Below are 17,625 nucleotides of genomic sequence, written 5' to 3'. Positions count from 1 at the left end.
TAACCCAGGCTGGATTATATTCATTTCGTTCTTCTGATTTGAATAACAGCCCCGTGCCTTCTAGTGCCTAACGGGTGGGCTTTTGGGTTATCCAGAGCCTGGGCGGGTGACGCAGGAGCGGGCGTTCGGCCCCCTAACCGGCCTCTGTCTCCGCAGGTCCCGCAGCGGATGGCGGCGGCCCAGGGCGTTCCCGAGGACGGCGGCGGCGGCGGCGCCCCGGGCGTGTGGGGCGCCTGGGGGCCCTGGTCCGCCTGTTCGCGCAGCTGCAGCGGCGGCGTGATGGAGCAGACGCGGCCCTGCCTGCCAGGCTCGTACCGCGCGCGTGGGGCCCTGCGGCCCGGAGCGCCCCCGCGCGCCTTCGCAGGCCACGTGGTGTCGGCCGTGCGCACGTCGGTGCCACTGCATCGGAGCCGCGACCGCGAGGAGCCGCGCGCCCCGGCCGGCCCCGACGCCGGCCGCCAGGGCCCGGGGCAGCGGGGCAGCCGGCACCCGCAGGCGCGGGTCCGCGAGCCCACGGCGGAAAGAAGGTACGCGCCCCCGCCCCCGCCCCATGTCCCGGCGCCCGCCCCGACCGGCCGCGCGCTGCTTGGCGACCCGGCCAGCGCGGTGAGCGCATGGCTTCTGCCGGCTGGGGAGGAATTCTTGGCTCCGCGTATTTCCTTTCATCTTTTGATTTATTTTGCAGCCCTTTAAAGCGTTCAGGCCACTCCCACGCCACTCTGTGGTTCTGAATAGTCTTCAAAGTGAAGCTAAATCCGAGAAGGCCCTTCGGCATCAACCTTAGGGAGGCCCTGTGGAGGGAGGGGTGAAAGAAGGCGGGCAGTGGGGAGCCCTCCGGGCCAGTGCGTGCTGGGTGCAGGGGGAAAGGGAGGTCCCTGGCCGCTGGGGGCGGGGGGGGGGGGGATGTGAGCAGAGGACGCAAGACAAACTGCCTTCCAGTGCCGGGGTTGATACGAGTTTCGAATCTTTGGACAAACAATGTCTGGAGTCACACGTGCTCCCAAACCGTTGGTTTCAGGATGCAGTTTTCTAGGTTTCTCCAGAGAATTGAGTGAACTCGCTGCTTTGAGGATATGTCTAATGAAGGACCTAGACATTTGTTTGCAGTCTGCGTAGTCTGGTTGCATGGCAGCATTAAAACAGTTGTGTAGCTCTAGAATGCCTCCCGTGGCTAGGCCCTCAGGAATATGCCAACTGGGCTGTGCCCAGGGGAAAGGTAGCAATGTCAATGAATTAATCAACAGATATTTACAGATGACTCAGCATTCATTCAGAAGTATTTATTGAGTGCTCCTAGGTCCACGATAGATTCTGAGAGCTTATTAATACAAAGGCAGGAACAACAATAAAGGAACAGGGGAAGAACGGGAAGTATAAGATATGACCCCTGTGCTTCGGAATTGTGTACTTTAGTCATCAAGCCGAGTTAGTGTTCATCCCAGGCAGGGCAGGTGGAATGAGCTGTCAGGTGGGCTGCCTCACCCCTCCTGTCACTGTGGTTCAGACATCAGCCTCGGTGACCACCCTTTCCCACTGTGACTAGATGCTTCAGGAGGGTCCTTCTCAGCCCAGTGCAGTAGGCTGTCAGTGCCAGCCACCTGGAGGTGTAGAGGAGATGGAACCCAGCATGCTCCCAGCCACATGCTCTTGACATGGTCAGTAGGAGTTCAGAGAGGACCGTTTCACAGGGAAGGTGCTTCAGCCGAGTTCTGAAAGATATACCGAATTTGGGTCAATAGAAGGGAAGAGCTGTGGGTTCTGAGGCCTGGCATGGCCTGTCAGGGGAAGGGGAAAGAGAGATCCACTGGAAGGATGCTTCCTTCCTTTTATCCGATCACAACCCCATGAAAGGATAGCTCCCCATTCCCTTACCTGAAGTCCTATGGCCAATGCATTTTAGAATCCAGAACTTCTCAGATTTTTTAAAGGTAATTCAGGGCATATTTCACGTATTAATGGCATTCCTTCTGTGGTATGGGGCAGCGTCCCATAATTGACTGCGTTATTACTTCTGCAGTGAAACATCTGAAAGTTCGTATTAAGTAGGAAAAAAAAAGATCCTGCTAGTCTTTTGTCCCTTAAGGTCAGGTGTGCCGCCCAGTGAATTTTGGTACCAAACCAACAAAAACATAAGGAGAAAAGGAAAGACGAAAGCTTGGTTTTCAAAATCTCTTGGTTTGAGGTTTGCAGGTTTATTAACAGCTAAGGTCTATTGAATGCCTCTTCTATAGCAGGCACTGTTCTTGTCCCTTGACATTGACAATTCTATGAAATAGCTCTAATATCCTCAGTTTAGAGGTGAGGAAAAGGAGGCCCAGAGAAGTGGAGAAACTTGCCCAAAGCAACACAGCCAGTGTGTCAAGAGGTGGGATTCAAACCCAGGCAGTCATGGCTCTAGGGACCCAATCAAGTAGCTGTTACACACGAGGAATCTGAGGGCCTACGAGATGAAAGGACTCCCAGAGCCCTAGAGCGGTGGAAAAGCTAAGAGTTGAAGGTGCCCTGGATCCTGGGTCCCTGGAGTGCTCAGGGCCTTCTCTCAGAGCCCCTGTGGTCGAGAATCCAGAGGGGCTACTCAGGGAACAGGCTCTCATTGGCTGCAGGCCTGTACTAGGGGCATTCTGGCCCCTGTGTTTTGGCAGCGGGAGATTTTTTTCTCCTAACATATTGACAGGGAGCCAGTTACTGTTTACTATGAAGTTCCTACAAGTTTTTATCATGCTCTTGTAATTTGACAGTTTCAGATGGAACAATCCAAATATTAGGCTGGGAGGTCTGCGCTGCCGACAACTGTCACGCTCTTCCCGGCTGATGAGAATCATATTTGCTTATATTTATCAGTCATTAGGAACTTGCATAGTATATGTGACCCCAGAAGAAATGTCAGTGTGTTCGCTGGATGGCTGTCTGCCCCACTTTCTGTTTCAGGTTTGAGGTTTGAGGCAAAGGCTGTTAAGGCTTAGATGTTTAAGAAACTGTTAGGTTGTTATGCTAGGCAACCGAGAACTTAATTGGAGCCAGATAACAAATAAAACAGAACTATTCAACCTTCCAACAAATATTTATTAAGTATTTACTATGTTGTAAGGTCCCGGGACAGACACAAAGGTGAATGAAAGCCAGGTTGGGGGCCGAAAGCTCTTACTGACAGGCTAGACCAGCTGTTTGCAAACTCACTTTTTTTTTTTCTTTTAGCATAAGAGTCCTTTTGTAAAATCAGTGTCATAATGGGGCTCAATTTGTCACAGAGGGCATGCAGATGGACCAGTAATTTTCAACCTTGGCCGACTGACCGTTAGAATCTTCCGTCCACCTTTGAGAAGTCTCAAAACCCTGGTCACATCCCAGACTGACATCTGAATCTCTAGGAGTTGCAGTCCAGCCAAGGTTGGGAACCACGGGTTTGGAAGTACCTCTTTGGAACCTTAGGGTTCTATGGGGAAAAAAATTTGGAAGTTGAATATTGTCTAGCTGAATTTTCCAGGCTTGGAGAGCACATGTCAGAATCACTTGCAGTGGGCTAGGGAGGCTTGTTTAAAGTGGAGCTGCCCAGGCCCCACCATCTCCGCTGCCTACTGGGGATTCTGTTTTGTAGGTTTGGGGTATGCCCTAGGTAGCTTCATATTAGGTGATTCTGACAGACTCCAGAGTTGGAGAACCACTGATCTAGAAGGTTAGAAAAGACATGCATGTAAATGCCTTCCCTGTAAGACAGTGTGATGAAATAGTAATAGTAATGATGCTGGCTACCATTTTGGATCATGGCTTATGTGGAGGCACTATATCGAATGCATTGTAACATTTACAGTTCACACAACCCGATGAGGCAGGTGTATATTCACATTTTTACAGATGAGGAAACTGAGGCTGGGAGGGATGGAGTGACTTGCTCAAAATCACCTGCTTCAGGAGCGACAGAACCAGAATTCTAAGTAGGTCTGTTGGGGTCTGGCCCTCAGGTTCTTTTCGCTGAAATGGGTATTTTGAAAGTGAAGCTGCTCACTTTCAGCAGGTGTGGTCAAAGAAGCTGCTGGCAGCCTGGACAGTTTGAGCCACGTCTTGAAAAGTGGGTGGGATTTGGAAGTCACGGCTTAGAATGAATTGCATCTCTTCCTCACAGGGTTCAGCTCTTGTAGCCGGGAAATCTTTGCAGCAAGGGGGTTCAAAAAATTTGGAAATAACAGTCCCTGTCCTTGGTGGCCTGACACTGTGGTGGTGGATGAGTGGCAAACCCACAAAATGCTGCACGAGCTGGAAAGCTGTAGAGATAGGGCCAGGGTTCGGAACACGGGACACCCTTGCGGGATGGAACAGTCAGGGCAGACCACACAGAGCAGGTAGGATTTGAACCCAACCTTGAAAAATAAGTAAAATGCACTTAGGTAGGATATATTTAGGAACTTCTTGAGTCTACTTGCTTCTGTGTCAGACCTTTGTCTCATTAAAGCATACACATACATACTGCAAATCACACTCTAAAAAGCCTTAGAAATCATGGGGGCGCCTGGGTGGCTCAGTCGGTTAAGTGCCTGACTCTTGGTTTTGGCTCAGGTCATGATCTCAGGGTCATGAGATCATCTGCTTGACATTCTTTCCCCCTCTTTCTCCCTTCCCCTCTGCTCCTCCCCCCACTCATGTTCTCTCTCTCTTTCTCTCAAACAAAATTTTTAAAAAGATTTTATTTATTTGAGAGAGAGAGTGGACAAGTGAAAGAGAGCAGGAGTTGGGGTAGGGGCAAAGGGAGAGGGAGAAGCAGACCCTCTGCTGAGCAGGGAGCTTGATGTGGGGCTCAGTCCCAGGACCCCAGGTTCATGACCTGAGCCCAAGGCAGACGCTTAACCGACTGAGCCACCCAGGTGCCCCAATACATAAAATCTTAAAAAGAAAAAAAAAGAAATCATGTCAGTATTTATTAGAGGTTCCCCAAGGATCTGATCCTAGTAAAGCTAATAATTTTTCTGAACCTCAGGGGCTTCATCTTTCAAATGAGAGTAATAACAATGCCCAGCACATGGGATTGTTGAGTGATTAAATGAAATGATGTGATCATATTTCCTGGCCTGTAGTAGGTGCTCAGGAAATTGTAGCTGTAACTCCCTTTAGGGCTTAAAGGCTGGGTGTTCATGCGTTGGAGTTCCAGTTAGTATTCTGGTTCCTCAGGAAGGATCAGGTGGAGAGCTGGGGCCACAGAGGAAGCCAGGGAGCCAGAAACTGAGGTCTAGTCCAGGACGGCAGGACTCTGGGCAGTACAGCCCGGGTACAGCCAGGATCCCAGGGCCAGGGCACCCTGCCCTTTGCCCTCTCTTGGTGTGACCTGCTTAGAAAAGCTTTCCACAAAGTGTGGCCTCCCCTGGGATTTAGTCAGAGCACTGGCACCTGGGGAGGCCCTGAACTGGGCAAGTTTAGCCTGCGGGTCTTGGCCAACAGATTCCCCAAGTCTTCCCTCTCTCCATATGGAAGGCCACGTCCTGGTGATGGCTGAAGGGGGAGGGGTGGGGCGAGGAGGGCACTCGGTGAGCCCGGCCACCTGTGCCACAGTGCAGCCACTTACCTGTGCAAGTGAAGGGCCCCTTCCCCCCACCCAATTTCTGGAAATGGGAGCCTGCAGGCTGGAGGGAGCTGGAAGGAGCCCCTGTGACTATAGGATTTTCCCTTTCATAGTGCTGAAACCAAATGGATTTTTTCTCATTCCCAACATGTCTGGTGATGATGAAATCCAGAGAGCATGCTGCTGCCTAGAGTCCAAGTACACAACCCAACAGAAATCTGTTGCAAATGTCTATTGGCCAGTTTAAGTCAGCTTCCACAAAGACAGGATATAGGAATAGACCCCACTCCTGTTTGAGGACGACGTCAGATAACTCTCCCTGCTCTGGTTGCTGGAGAGCCTGCTAACAGGCGTTCCTTCCCTGTGGGCTTCCTAAGGCTCACCTACCTCAGCCAGTTTTCCTCATCACTGCACATGGGAACCAGCTGGAATCTGGGGACTGGGATGCTTGATGGCTTTAATGCCGAGATTTTTCAAGATAGGAAGCACTCCTCCTCTCCACCAGTGGGCATGGCCAAGTTGAGAACTTTCATCCATTGGAGACAGTTGTAGGAGCCAGGAACCATGGATGTTACAATGGTGAAAATCATGGCCAGTGTTTCCATTGTGTGTGTGACACGCCGAGTACCCCAGCCCTCAGATGTCAGAAAGGTCGGGAGGGCGGCCTTCTCAGAACCTGCTGGAGAGGTGGAGCTAGTTTCCTGTCGGGAGGTAGTCTGGCTGGAGGAGGGGGGGTGCCCTTGCCCATACTTCGCACACTCACATCTCAGGAGCAGTTTGTGGCTGGTACTCAATTATTGCTTTTTGTTTTGTGTCCAGTATTCGTCTTCAGTCTCAACAAACATTTGTTTTCAGTCTCTTAACCAGACCTTCAGGTGACAGGTGGGAGCGGGAGCCCTCACATCTCGAGAGGCCTGCGTGGCAGTGAAGAGTTTAGCTCTGGAGTTGGCAGGACTGGTTTCTCTGTCTAGCCCCGCCACTTCCCAGCTGTGTGTCCTGCCACATCGCTGTGCGTCCCCCCCAGGGGGATAGTTACGCACCTGCTTCGTTGGGCTGCTGTGAATGAGATAATTCATACAAAGTGCTTATGCACAGCGCTGGGCCACTCCTAAGCACTCAGGAGAGGTGGCAGAGCCCCTGCCCCCGGCCAGGCACATCGGCTGGCATTTTACATGCAGCATTTTATCCCGTCCTTATCACAGTCTTGTGTGGTAGACTGGTATGGTTCCCAGGGAGGGATGACAGACTCGAGGGTCAGAGAGAAAGTGCTAGGTTAAGGTCACACAGAAGGAGAGCAACAGGGTCAGGGTTTAAACCCATCGGGGCTATGTTATGCTCCTCTCAGACTTGTACTTCTAGAAAGTCTTTTTCAAAATTAAAGGTAGCACTGATTGATTAAGCTAAGGTTTATAAGCTAATACCTCTCTGAGATGAGGGAAAGTGGGATCTTTCTCCAATATTTGCTCTAAAATTTTTAGTATGGTTGTATATAGAGAGTTATATAACTAAATATCTATATCTATATAACTAAAAATATATAGTGTGCATATATATGTGCGTATACGTTGTATATATACACTGAAACTGTCTCCACCATGAGCTTTAAAGTCTACGTGGGAAGCCCAGGGCAGACACCAACTAGGGACAGTTGGCAGCTGGCCAGACAAAATCTTAACATAAATGTACTTTCTTTTAAAGGCTGCTTCTGGATTGAAGTGCTTCATCAGTAGAGATGACCTAGCAATTATGTTTTTTTTCTTTTTAAAGATTTTATTTATTTGAGAGAGAGATTGAGAGCACAAGCAGGGGCGTGGCAGAGGCAGAGGGAGAAACAGACTCCCTGCTGAGCAGGGAGCCTGAGATCAGGACCTGAGAGGAAGGCAGATGCTTAACCGACTGAGCCACCCAGGTGCCCCTAGCAATTACCTTTTGTGTTCTGTTTCCATTTTAATTCAGCCAGCATTCTTTGTGTATTTGCTGTGAATGAGGCACCCTGCTAACAGAAAAGGGATAGAAAGGTGAAGGAGGTGTGGTTTGGAGGAGCTCCGTGTTTGCTGAGGAAGTAGCCCAGGGATGACCACCATGATGGAGTATGATGAGTGTTTCACCTGTGGGGGAGCAGAGGGCTGTGAGAGCACAGAGGTGCAGCTCATTCTTGGGGAATCAAGGTAATTTCATGGTGAAGGATGATTTCCTTAAAGGATGGGTTTGCATCTCTCGGGGGAAGTTGCTGGGAAGTACTTTATGGATGGGGTATGGCAGTGGTTTGGTGACACAAGGGGAACGAGAAAGTCTCCTTGTTCCCAAGGGGCTCATGCTGGTGGGGTGGAGGAGGAAGTCAAGCAAACAGACATTTACAAGCCCAGGAGGGAAAGGGAAAGGGAGAGGACTGGAGAAGCCAGGGAAGGCTTCACAGAGGAAGTGATGACTGAGCTGAGCTGTGAAGAAGGATTTTAGCAGAGCCCAAGAGTGAGGAGGGCGTTTCCCCCAAAAGCAAACTGTAGGGGTGGAGACCTGAAGGCATGTGTGAGCCTGTCACGTTCTGGAAGTCATAAACAGTCTGATGGGGCTGGAGCTCAAGCTGTATATGAGGAACATCCAGGCAAGGCCGGGGAAGTCCAAAGCCTCCTTTCTAGGGAGAGACTGTCAAGCAGGACTACGCGGATTGCGTTAGATTGTCTTTGAGAAAGATAGTTCCTGTTAATACAGATGACCAACACTTTTCTGTTTTAAAGCCTGATGATGTCTCCACTGTATAGTCAGCCTAAATCTCTCCTTCATGCCCTGGTGATTTCCAGAATGGCTATGCCACCCCCCCACCCCATCTTCATTCAGTTCAAGGAGCCAGGGTTTACTGGTTGGGGAGCTGAGACTTGAACAGCACAAATTTATTCTCGTACAGTCTGGAAGCCAGAGGGCTAAAATCAGGGTGTCAGCAGGGCTGTGTTCCTTCTGGGGGCATCAGGGGAGGATTTGTTTCCTTCCCTTTCCTTTCCTAGAGTCTGCCTGCCTTCCTGGGCTCATGAGCCTTTCCTCCCACTGCTCCACCTCTCATCAGCTTCTGCAAGTGTCAGCCACCTCCCCTTCTTGTAAGGACTCTTGTGATTGCATCACACATGCTCCAGTAATCCAGGATTACCTCCTCACCCTGAGATCCTTCATCACATCTGCAAAGTCCCTTTGCCACATAACATTCACAGGTTCTGGGGGTTCAGACGTGGGCATCTTGGGGTGGTGGGAGCACGATCCAACCTATCATAAAGTACTTGCCTTTTGGGGGTCTTAATAACACCCTAGTCATAGGACAGTTTTTGTGTTAGCAGGACCACCGGCCCCTGCCCCACATCGTAACTGATAATTTCCGTGGGAAATTTAGCAGCACTGTTTCCCAGAAAAAAAGAAGAAAATCCATGCTTTCCCCACCCCTCCCTTAAGTGTCCTTTGGACATGCAGTATTAATCAAGGACAGTGACATTAATCAAATGAAAGGTAAGGGATGCCCAAGGCAACTGGTGTGGAATAAAGGGCTCTGTCGTCCAAATCTAGAGTCCAAGGTCCAGTTCCCGTTTCTCATGAATGCTTTTTTTTATCTTTGGGCAGGTCACGTCTCTGGGCCTAGCTTTGCATATCTGTGAAATAAAGAGATTCTATTCCAGCCGTTAGGGTCTCCCGCTCGGTATTGGCACGTTCCCGAGGCCCAGTTGCTGTTTTAAATGTTCCCACCACTATTCTGCCATGCAGAGTAATGGAAAGAGAAGAAGGTGGCTGGAAGACACAGCTCTCAGTCATGTTTCTAGATACACTCAGGAATGTGATGGTGTTTCTTCTCTCTAGATGCATCAACCGCGCTACCCTTCAAAGCGCTCCGCTGAGACTTCTGTCTCGTAACATGACTTTTTCTTAAGAGTGCCATCCACATGTCTGACCTTCTCTTGGTGGTCTCTCCCTGGGGCTCGGCCCTTTTCCATTGAAAGCATTCACATTTCTTACCTCAGAGGGAGGAAGCCAGGGGCTGGGAGTCATTAGACCCCCCTTTCTGTCTCTACTCCATCATCTGCTAACTGGATGACCTTTGGGAATCACTTAATCTAATCTATAAAATGTGGATAATTATATGTCCTCTGTCTACCACACAGGCCTGTTGAGAGGGTCAAATGAGGTAATAGCTGTACAAATACTTTGAAAAACATAAGACATGTTTTAAAACATCATGTCTCTTTCTATAATTTCTTATACGTGTGTGCACATGCATGCATTTGTGTTTGCACGTGCGTGTGCATATGTGTGCGTTTTTACTGGGAAGGTCCATTAGTTTGGGAAGAGGGCAGACAGGATCAGGCCTAGATCACAGGCTTTCCCTACCATTTCCAGCCTCCCTGGGGAACTGTCCTTGGCTGTGGGTAGGAATCATTTGTTTTTTTTCAACTCTTTCTTTCCTGCCCACCTTCTTGGAGGCTATTTGCATTTCATCATCAATAATTCTGGAGCAGTATGTTCTTTCTGTCCTGAGGGCCCCTGGAGCCCAGTGGACCCCTTCATGATGCTGGATAAGAAAACTTGCTGTTAATTAAAGTTCACAAAGCCACATGGCATTTTCCTGACCCTCAGTTGTTACCTAGGGAGTCTTGTTACGTACAGGGTGGCAGAAACCACATGGCAAGGAAAAGGGAAATCTTTGGCCTTGTCTGTGTTTCTTCTTGGAAAACCTCCCCGCTGATCCTGAACAGTTAGCAGAGCAAGCGGGTATGTCTGTCCGAAATGCACACTCTGCATTTTTCGTGCTCTTTATTTCCTCCTGCAGGGAAAGTTTTGTTTCTTTACCTTCCGAAGCAGGATTTCCACTTAGTCCCTGAATTGTTTGACAAGAGGTTACCCGCTGATGCTAACCAGATAAACGGTGTTTTAATACGCTTTGGTTTCTAAATCATAAACCTTGGCCCTTTTCAGTCAGAGAGCTTTGTAGCAGAGCCGGGCCCACTGGTATGTACATTTCTGCCTGTAGGTTAGGAAAGATTGGAGCCAGATTTTAAGCTTGAGTTACTCTGATCTCAGACAAGGCTCCAAAGAGCCCTTGTTCATTTCTTGTGGCATTTCATTAAGTGTCAGAAGTATTTCATTAGTTATCAGAACAAAGATCACATTCGCCATAAGAATGCTGCGTTGAACTTCCTCCAAGTCATTCATAACTCCAGGTTCCAGAAGAAAGATATGATGGGCTATGGAAAAAATCTGACTACAATATGTACGTCCCAAAAAGGGGATCTCAATTTTGCAACTGGGACCCCTAGGGTTTCTCCTTGGACGCACGCCTGGTGGCAGCCAGAGATGCCTTTGCGTGAGGACAGGGATGGGGGACACATCCTGATGCATGGGGTACTGTTGTCTCCTTTACAGAGCCTCCCTGCACATTGCTGATTCAGCCGTCCTGATGACGACCATTTTAGGGCACCTACTATGTGCCACGCCATTTACATGTGTCATATGAGCCTCAACCAGCCAGCCCCATTTCACAGTTGAGGACTCTGAGCTGAGGTAGAAAACTCCCCAGCATCGTGGTCCTCCTGTAAGGGGCACAGTGGGGTCTGAAGGCAGCGTTGCCTGACCCCCATGTCCCTACTCTTCCCACTGTCAATCCAGACTGTGGGACTGTCCCACACACTGTGGCACCAAGTGATTTAGCTGTAGGTGAGCGGGTTTGGGGCCCAAGTTCTATGGCCTCTCTGTGGGTTCTTGTGGCCAAGTGCTCACCGCTCCTCACAGGCTTCTTGAGTCCTCCCTTGCTTCTCCATCCATTGGCTCTTTCCCGAACGAATAGTTCTTCTGGTTCTCCCCTCTGTTAAGCGGAACAGGAAGAGTCACAGCTGGTGTTTATTGAGGGTGGGCTGTGTGTCGTGGGCTGAATAAAGGTACCAGGTCCTCATTCCTGGAGCATGCAAATGCCAGCTTGTTTGGAAAAAGGGACGTTGTGGATGTGATTACGTTAAGGATCTGGAGATGGGGAGATCATGCTGCCTGATACAGGTGTCCTTATAAGACAGAGGCAGAGGGAGATTTGATACCCAGACACACAGCAGAGAAAGTGCTGTGAAGACAGAGAGAGACTTGAGGATACTGTCCTTGAAGGTCGCCATGTTGGGGCCCCTGGCTGAGGAACCCTACAGCCACAGAAGCCACAAGTGGCAAGGAGACAGATTCTCCCCTAGAACCTCCTGAGGGACCACAGCCCTGCCGACTTCCCATTGATACCGATTTTGAACTTCTGGCTTCCAGAACTACGCGAGGATACATTTCGGTTGTCTTAAGCCACTGGGTTTGTGGTAGTTTGTTTTGGCCGCCATGGGAAACGAGGTCTATAACGCTCGGAGCTAAACCTCAGAGGGCCCTTGTGAGTCAAGTGTCCGTATTGTCCCTTTTCTGTATGAGTCGAACTCTGTACTGGAGAGTCGAAGGACGAGCCTGGGGCCCAGAGCTCAGAGGCTACAGAGTAGGGACTCTGAGGAGAGTCTGCCTCCAAGCCCGTTCTTCACCACTGTGTTTTTCTCCCTTCCTGCCCCAGTTCTTCTCTCACGCCAATGACCTTTAGGTCAGGCCTGGGTCAAGATTAGGACTTACCCCTCGAGCTTTCCTTTTCCTCTTTATGGTTTGACTTCCAGGTGCACAATACTGTCTGTATTCCCTCCCGAATCTCCTGCCTACAGAAACATTTGGTCCCCTGTGGGCCACGTGCACCCAGGAGTAGTGAGCTGAGATTTCCCTTTCCCTCCACGACTGGAACGCAGGTCATTGTGGGCTTGTGCTGAAAATGTTTTCTTTCTGGATTTGGAGGGAAACAGTAATTTCTTCCCCCTGTTTTCCAGTAAATTATCATTCCAAACAGTCCGTCCCCCTAATCCTTTGTGAATGGCATTTGGTATTTATAAGCTATGCTGTATTGCAGCTGTTTGAGCTCCTGAAGAGCTTACCATTCATTCACTCGGTCACATTTGTTAATATTACAATAATATCCGTTCATGCAGACTTACAGCTTGGACAGGTTGTTTAATGTCTTGTGGACTCAGTTTCCTTGTGTATAAAATAGGAGTAATGACCCACTTGGCTGTTTGCAGTGGTGGTTGAATGGGGTAACGTGCATAGACCATTTGTCGGGCGTTCTGTAAAATCACTGCTATCTGAATACTGAGTTTATGTAAATACACGATAGTCAGTATTTTGGGGGATGGAGTAAAACTGTAGAACAAATCCCTCTTTCTTCCAGTTAACTGAGGGTAACAGACTTGCACCTAAATAATTTCCCCTAATGCAAGGAAGAAAGTTATGCATCATTTTCACACATGGTTATTATGCTGGAAATATTTCATATTTATGATAAAGAAAAAAAATGAAGTGGTGTATGGTATGTGGCTACATAGAAAGTGGCTTAAACATTTGGAGCAGGAGAGGCATCCAGAATAGAGAGAAATACCATTGCTTCCTTCATGGGCCTTTCACATAAAAGATGTTCAAGAAATGTAAGTTGCATTATAATCACGATTGCTGTTATATTAATGAATTCAGCAGGACTTAGAGAAAATCGTTCTTCAACCTGCTCCAACCTGCTGGGGGTCAGCCTCTGGGGCGGGGGGCACTGTTTGAGGGTCCCTGGGGGAGAGGGGTTAGGATCTCACATTTGTTTAGCACCTGCCCGGGCCCGGCACTGTGCCCCACAGGTAATCTCACTGGGTTTCCCCTAAGCCCCTGAGTCCTGGAGGGCAGCTCAGGTTCGGATTACATCCCACACCAGCCACGGGTTTGACTCCCAAGAGGACTCCTCTCAGTTACGCTGGAGAAATGAATGCATTGACTGTTCTCTCACACAAAATCAGCTCCGTAACCACTCAGCCCACATTTGGCTCTCTGCCTCCACGGTGACCGTCATGTGTCAAGGTCGGAGGCTCTGTGTCTCTCACCTTCGGGAAGTGCGGCCAGCATGGTAACCGCCATTTACGGAGGGCCACTGAGGGCCACAGCCTGTGCTAGTCACTTTCCCTTCATTATTTCACTGCCTCTGCACGCCAGCCACTGAGATGGGCACTGTTAGCCCCATCTGAGTGCTGGGGATGAGATGCGGAGTGACTTACCCATGATCACACAGGTAATAAGTGGCTGACCCGGCTTGTTTGATGGAATACCTGGGCTTTTGTCCCAGTTGATCTCTTACCCTCCTTGCTTTTCAGGGATGCCCTGCCCAAGAGGGTGGCGCTGTTGTGTCGGCCCTGAGTTCTCTAGTGTTCACTTAGCCCCAGCTGGAAATGCCTCTCTGTTGGACCGTCACTAGTTCATTTTTCACTTTTATGTGAATCTAAAAAGATTCCCCTTCCTCTAGCCAGATTCTTCTCTCCACTGGTGGGGGGGGGCACACTGGATTTCAACCCCCAGATGTCCTTGTGCAGTGAATAACCTGCTCAACTGTGAGTGGTGTTCCTCTAGCCGCTGGACACCGTTGCTTTCTGTTCGTCTGAAATTGGTTTGCTTGAACACCCACTCAGTTGCCTTTATTCTACCCTGTCTGAGTCCACACTGAATAAAGCACTTGAAGATTGGTCCTGGCCACCCAGGATCACTCAGAGGCCCAGGGGCACCATTGAGCACAATGATGACTTACTCCTGGGGACACTCGACTGATTTTCAAACACTCTAAGCAAGAAGAAGCAGCCTGATGATAATATCCTAAATCAGAATCTAAGTCCTTTCCCAGGATTGCCCTAGAAGGGCTGGGTCTGTTCTCAAGACTTCTCCTCAGTTTTATTTTTAGGGGTGTGTGTGGGGCCGCCCTGTGGATCTCCCCTCCTAGGAGACTAGTGAGTGTGTCACTGAGGATAGGGTCTTCTTGAGGCTTGGCTTCCTGGTACAAAAAGAGCCTTTCAAACTCAAGACTCCTCTACAACCACCCTTCGGCATCCTGTGCTAGCTTGTTTGCTTCTTGGCTCCTGGTGGTGTTGCTGAATGCCTTTGTGAAAAGACTTCTTTCCTTTCTCTTGTTAGCACAAACTCATCACTTCCCCATGTCCCTTCTCCCTCTTCTTCCCTCTGTCTTCCCTCCCCCATTTAGAAGCCTTCCAGATCCTTCTTTCCCGAAGGCCCAGAGCAAACCTGTCCGCTGACTCTCACGCAGGTCTTTAGCTGGCGGTCTGAAACACTTTGTGAGGCCCAGCAGCAGATCTGTTCACGCTGGCTAATGTCTGTGACAGTGTGTGCCGCACAGTAGGCTACCAGGAAAGCTTTTGTTTTCATCGTCTTAATTTTTATTTTCCTACGTGGTCAGAGTCTTGCCTCTTACCTTCCGTAGACACCAGATCATTTATTGCCCGGAACAACTCTGGCAGGAGCTACAGTCTTCTGAACCTCTAAGAAGACATACGCACTCAATCTAAACCACTTGTTCACAGCCTCTTTGAACTTCACATGTGCTCTCCTCTCTCCCTTTGGCAGGTTGCATTGTTCACAATGGGACGGGGTGAGTTTCAGGACCCTGGGCCTCTCTTTCCGGTTTTAGATGACTCCTTTTGGTCCAGCTTGCCTTGGACCACATGGCTTCTTGGTGAACACACAGTTCTGCTCTCCAGGGGCTGCTCCCTTGTGTTCCTCTTCCCCTGCAATTCGGGCTCTTGGGGTTTTCTCAGTGGTGGCGAATGGTAACCAACTTTCAATTTCACCAGCTCCCTTTGCTTCCCACCAGATGTGTGGGGCTGCCTTGCTTTCTTGTTTCCTGGAACTCAGAGCCTTTTCATCTGTACTGATTGATCCAGAAAGGTAGGCTTTATTGACGCATTGGTTAGAATGTTGAGCAGTTAAGCTGTGGTCTCTCACATATGTTATCTCAGCAAACGTTCACAGAATGTCTGGGAGCAGAGCTGCTGCTGGTCTCAGGGATTATCCACACAGCGTAAGAAACTGGGTAAGCGCTGCTCTGAAGAACCAGAAGACTCATGAAGGAGGCAGGCCCCTTGCCTAATGATGTTACCCAGATGCGGTGTTCCTGCAATGGCAGGGGGGTATGCCACCTGAGCCCCCGAGTGCACTAAGTGTGTGGGGCGCCTCGGGAAGCACGCGAGGCGCTGATATTTATGTTGAACTTGGAACGCTGCTCCAGTGCAGGAGCAGGTAGCATACGATTGCAGGCAGGGCCTTCAAGGCACAGGAGCTCAGTGTGTTGGGGAAATGCAGAGTGATCCCTGATGCCTGGAAAGTGTAGGGTTGGGAGGAGGCGGGGGAGAGGGAGCTGAAGACTGGAGTTAAATCAGGTAAGACAGACTGAGACCAGATGATGGAGAGCGGAACAGGGCACCAAACTGAATGTACCTTCAAACCGCCTAGGTTTGAACTTTATTTTTTCTAGACAGAGATGAGCCATGAGGGTTTTAATGAAATTGAGGGTAATGACCAGGGCCGTGTTGAGAAAGACAAATCCAGTGGAGAGAGAAGTCAAAAGTGCATGAGCTGGCTGGTCCTGACTTGGGATGTGTTGGGCAGCCTGGGAATGTGCACTGGCGTGTTTGTCATCACCGAAGTACCAGATAGGCGTGATCGTCGCTGCCGTTCCTTACAGACTGTGGTGCCCGAGACTCCAAACAAGCTTCCACCTGGACGTCAGGCTGGCCATGGCCTCCACTGATCTCAGATCTTTCCTGGGGTATATGACTTTTCCTATATGGACAGTGACATTTCAGAGGAACCTTTGGTCCCCTGATGATTTCTGCCTCTTCGGTCTCTGGGGCTCACAGCCTGCTTTTAAGTGGGTATTTTACATCCAGTCAAAATGTCTGCATAATTAAGTATTGAGGGTCCTGATTTGGTTTCTCTTTGTGATTTTTAAAAAAAGATTTTATTTATTATTTATTTGACAGAGAGAGAGCACGAATAGGCAGAGTGGCAGGCAGAGGGAGGGGGGAGGCAGGCTCCCTGCCGACCAGGAAGCCCAATCCCAGGACCCTGGGATCATGACCCGAGCTGAAGGCAGACCCTTAACTGGCTGAGCCACCCAGGCGTCCTTGTGATGTTGTTTGTACAGCAGATGCAGCCTTAGCGAGGCTGAGGGGAGGGTTCTGTATTTGCTCCTTACGATGCTCCCACATCCATACACAGTTATGTTCTAAAAAATTCAGTGGAAGAACAGGTTGGCATTTTCCTTTCTATATTGCTTCCGTATATTGAAAGCCTGTACAAAGGGCAGGAAAAAAAACATTTTCTCAAGTTTTTATTTTAATCCCAGTGTAGATAACATACAGTGTTAGATTAGTGGCAGATGTGCAATACAGTGATTCAGCACTTCCATACATCACTGGTGCTCGTCGCGACAAGTGCCCTCCTCCATCCCCATCACCCACGTCACCCGTCCCCCACCCGCCTCCCTTCTGGTACCCACCAATGTGTTCTCTAGAGTTCAGAGTCTGTTCCTTGATTTGTGTCTGTCTCTCTCTTATTTTTTCCCTTTACTTGTTTGTTTTATTTCTTTTATTCTGCACGAGTGAAATCATATAGTATTTGTCTTTTTCTGAACTATTTCACTTAGCATCATGCTCTCTAGCTCCATGCACATCGTTGCAAATGACAAGATTTCATTCATTTTTTTTTTTTAAGATTTTATTTATTTATTAGAGAGAGAGAGAGTGCACACGAGCGGGGGTTAGGGCAGAGGGAGGGGGACAAGCAGACTCCCTGCTCAGTGGGGAGCCTGACATGGCCTTGGATCCCAGGACCCGGAGATCATGACCTGAGTCAAAGTCAGATGCTTAACCAACTGAGCCACTAGATGTCATTCTTTTTATGGCTGAGTAATATTCCATTGTAAATATATATCCCACATCTTCTTTAGCCATTCATCAGTTGATGGACCCTTGGGCTGCTTCCTTATCTTGGCTATTGTAGATAATGCTGCAATGAACATGGGGGTGCATGTATCCCTTTGAATTAGTGTTTTTTTATCCTTTGCGTAAATACACAGTAGTGCAATTGCTGGGTCGTAGGGTAGCTCTATTTTTAACTTTTCGAGGAAACTCTATACTATTTTCCAGTGTGGCTGCACCAGTTTACATTCTCAC

The 17,625-nt window shown here is 49.2% G+C and overlaps 1 protein-coding gene across 1 annotated transcript in view; it reads left to right on the top strand.

Annotated features, from left to right (window-relative positions):
• The window catches only part of THSD4 (thrombospondin type 1 domain containing 4), a 546,279-nt gene that overhangs the window by 80,467 nt on the left and 448,187 nt on the right, over positions 1-17,625 (top strand). The window contains exon 4 of the mRNA XM_087856815.1: positions 157-527. Within this exon, the coding sequence (XP_087712941.1) occupies positions 157-527 (371 nt within the window). The remainder of the gene's footprint in view (positions 1-156; positions 528-17,625) is intronic.

The sequence above is a fragment of the Ursus americanus genome, chromosome 28, assembly GCF_024610735.1.
Source record: "Ursus americanus isolate L20-20 chromosome 28, mUrsAme1.1.p, whole genome shotgun sequence".
NCBI classification, from domain to species: domain Eukaryota; kingdom Metazoa; phylum Chordata; class Mammalia; order Carnivora; family Ursidae; genus Ursus; species Ursus americanus.
The sequence above is the reverse complement of the archived record's forward strand: the minus strand, read 5'-3'. Positions and strand labels throughout refer to the sequence as shown.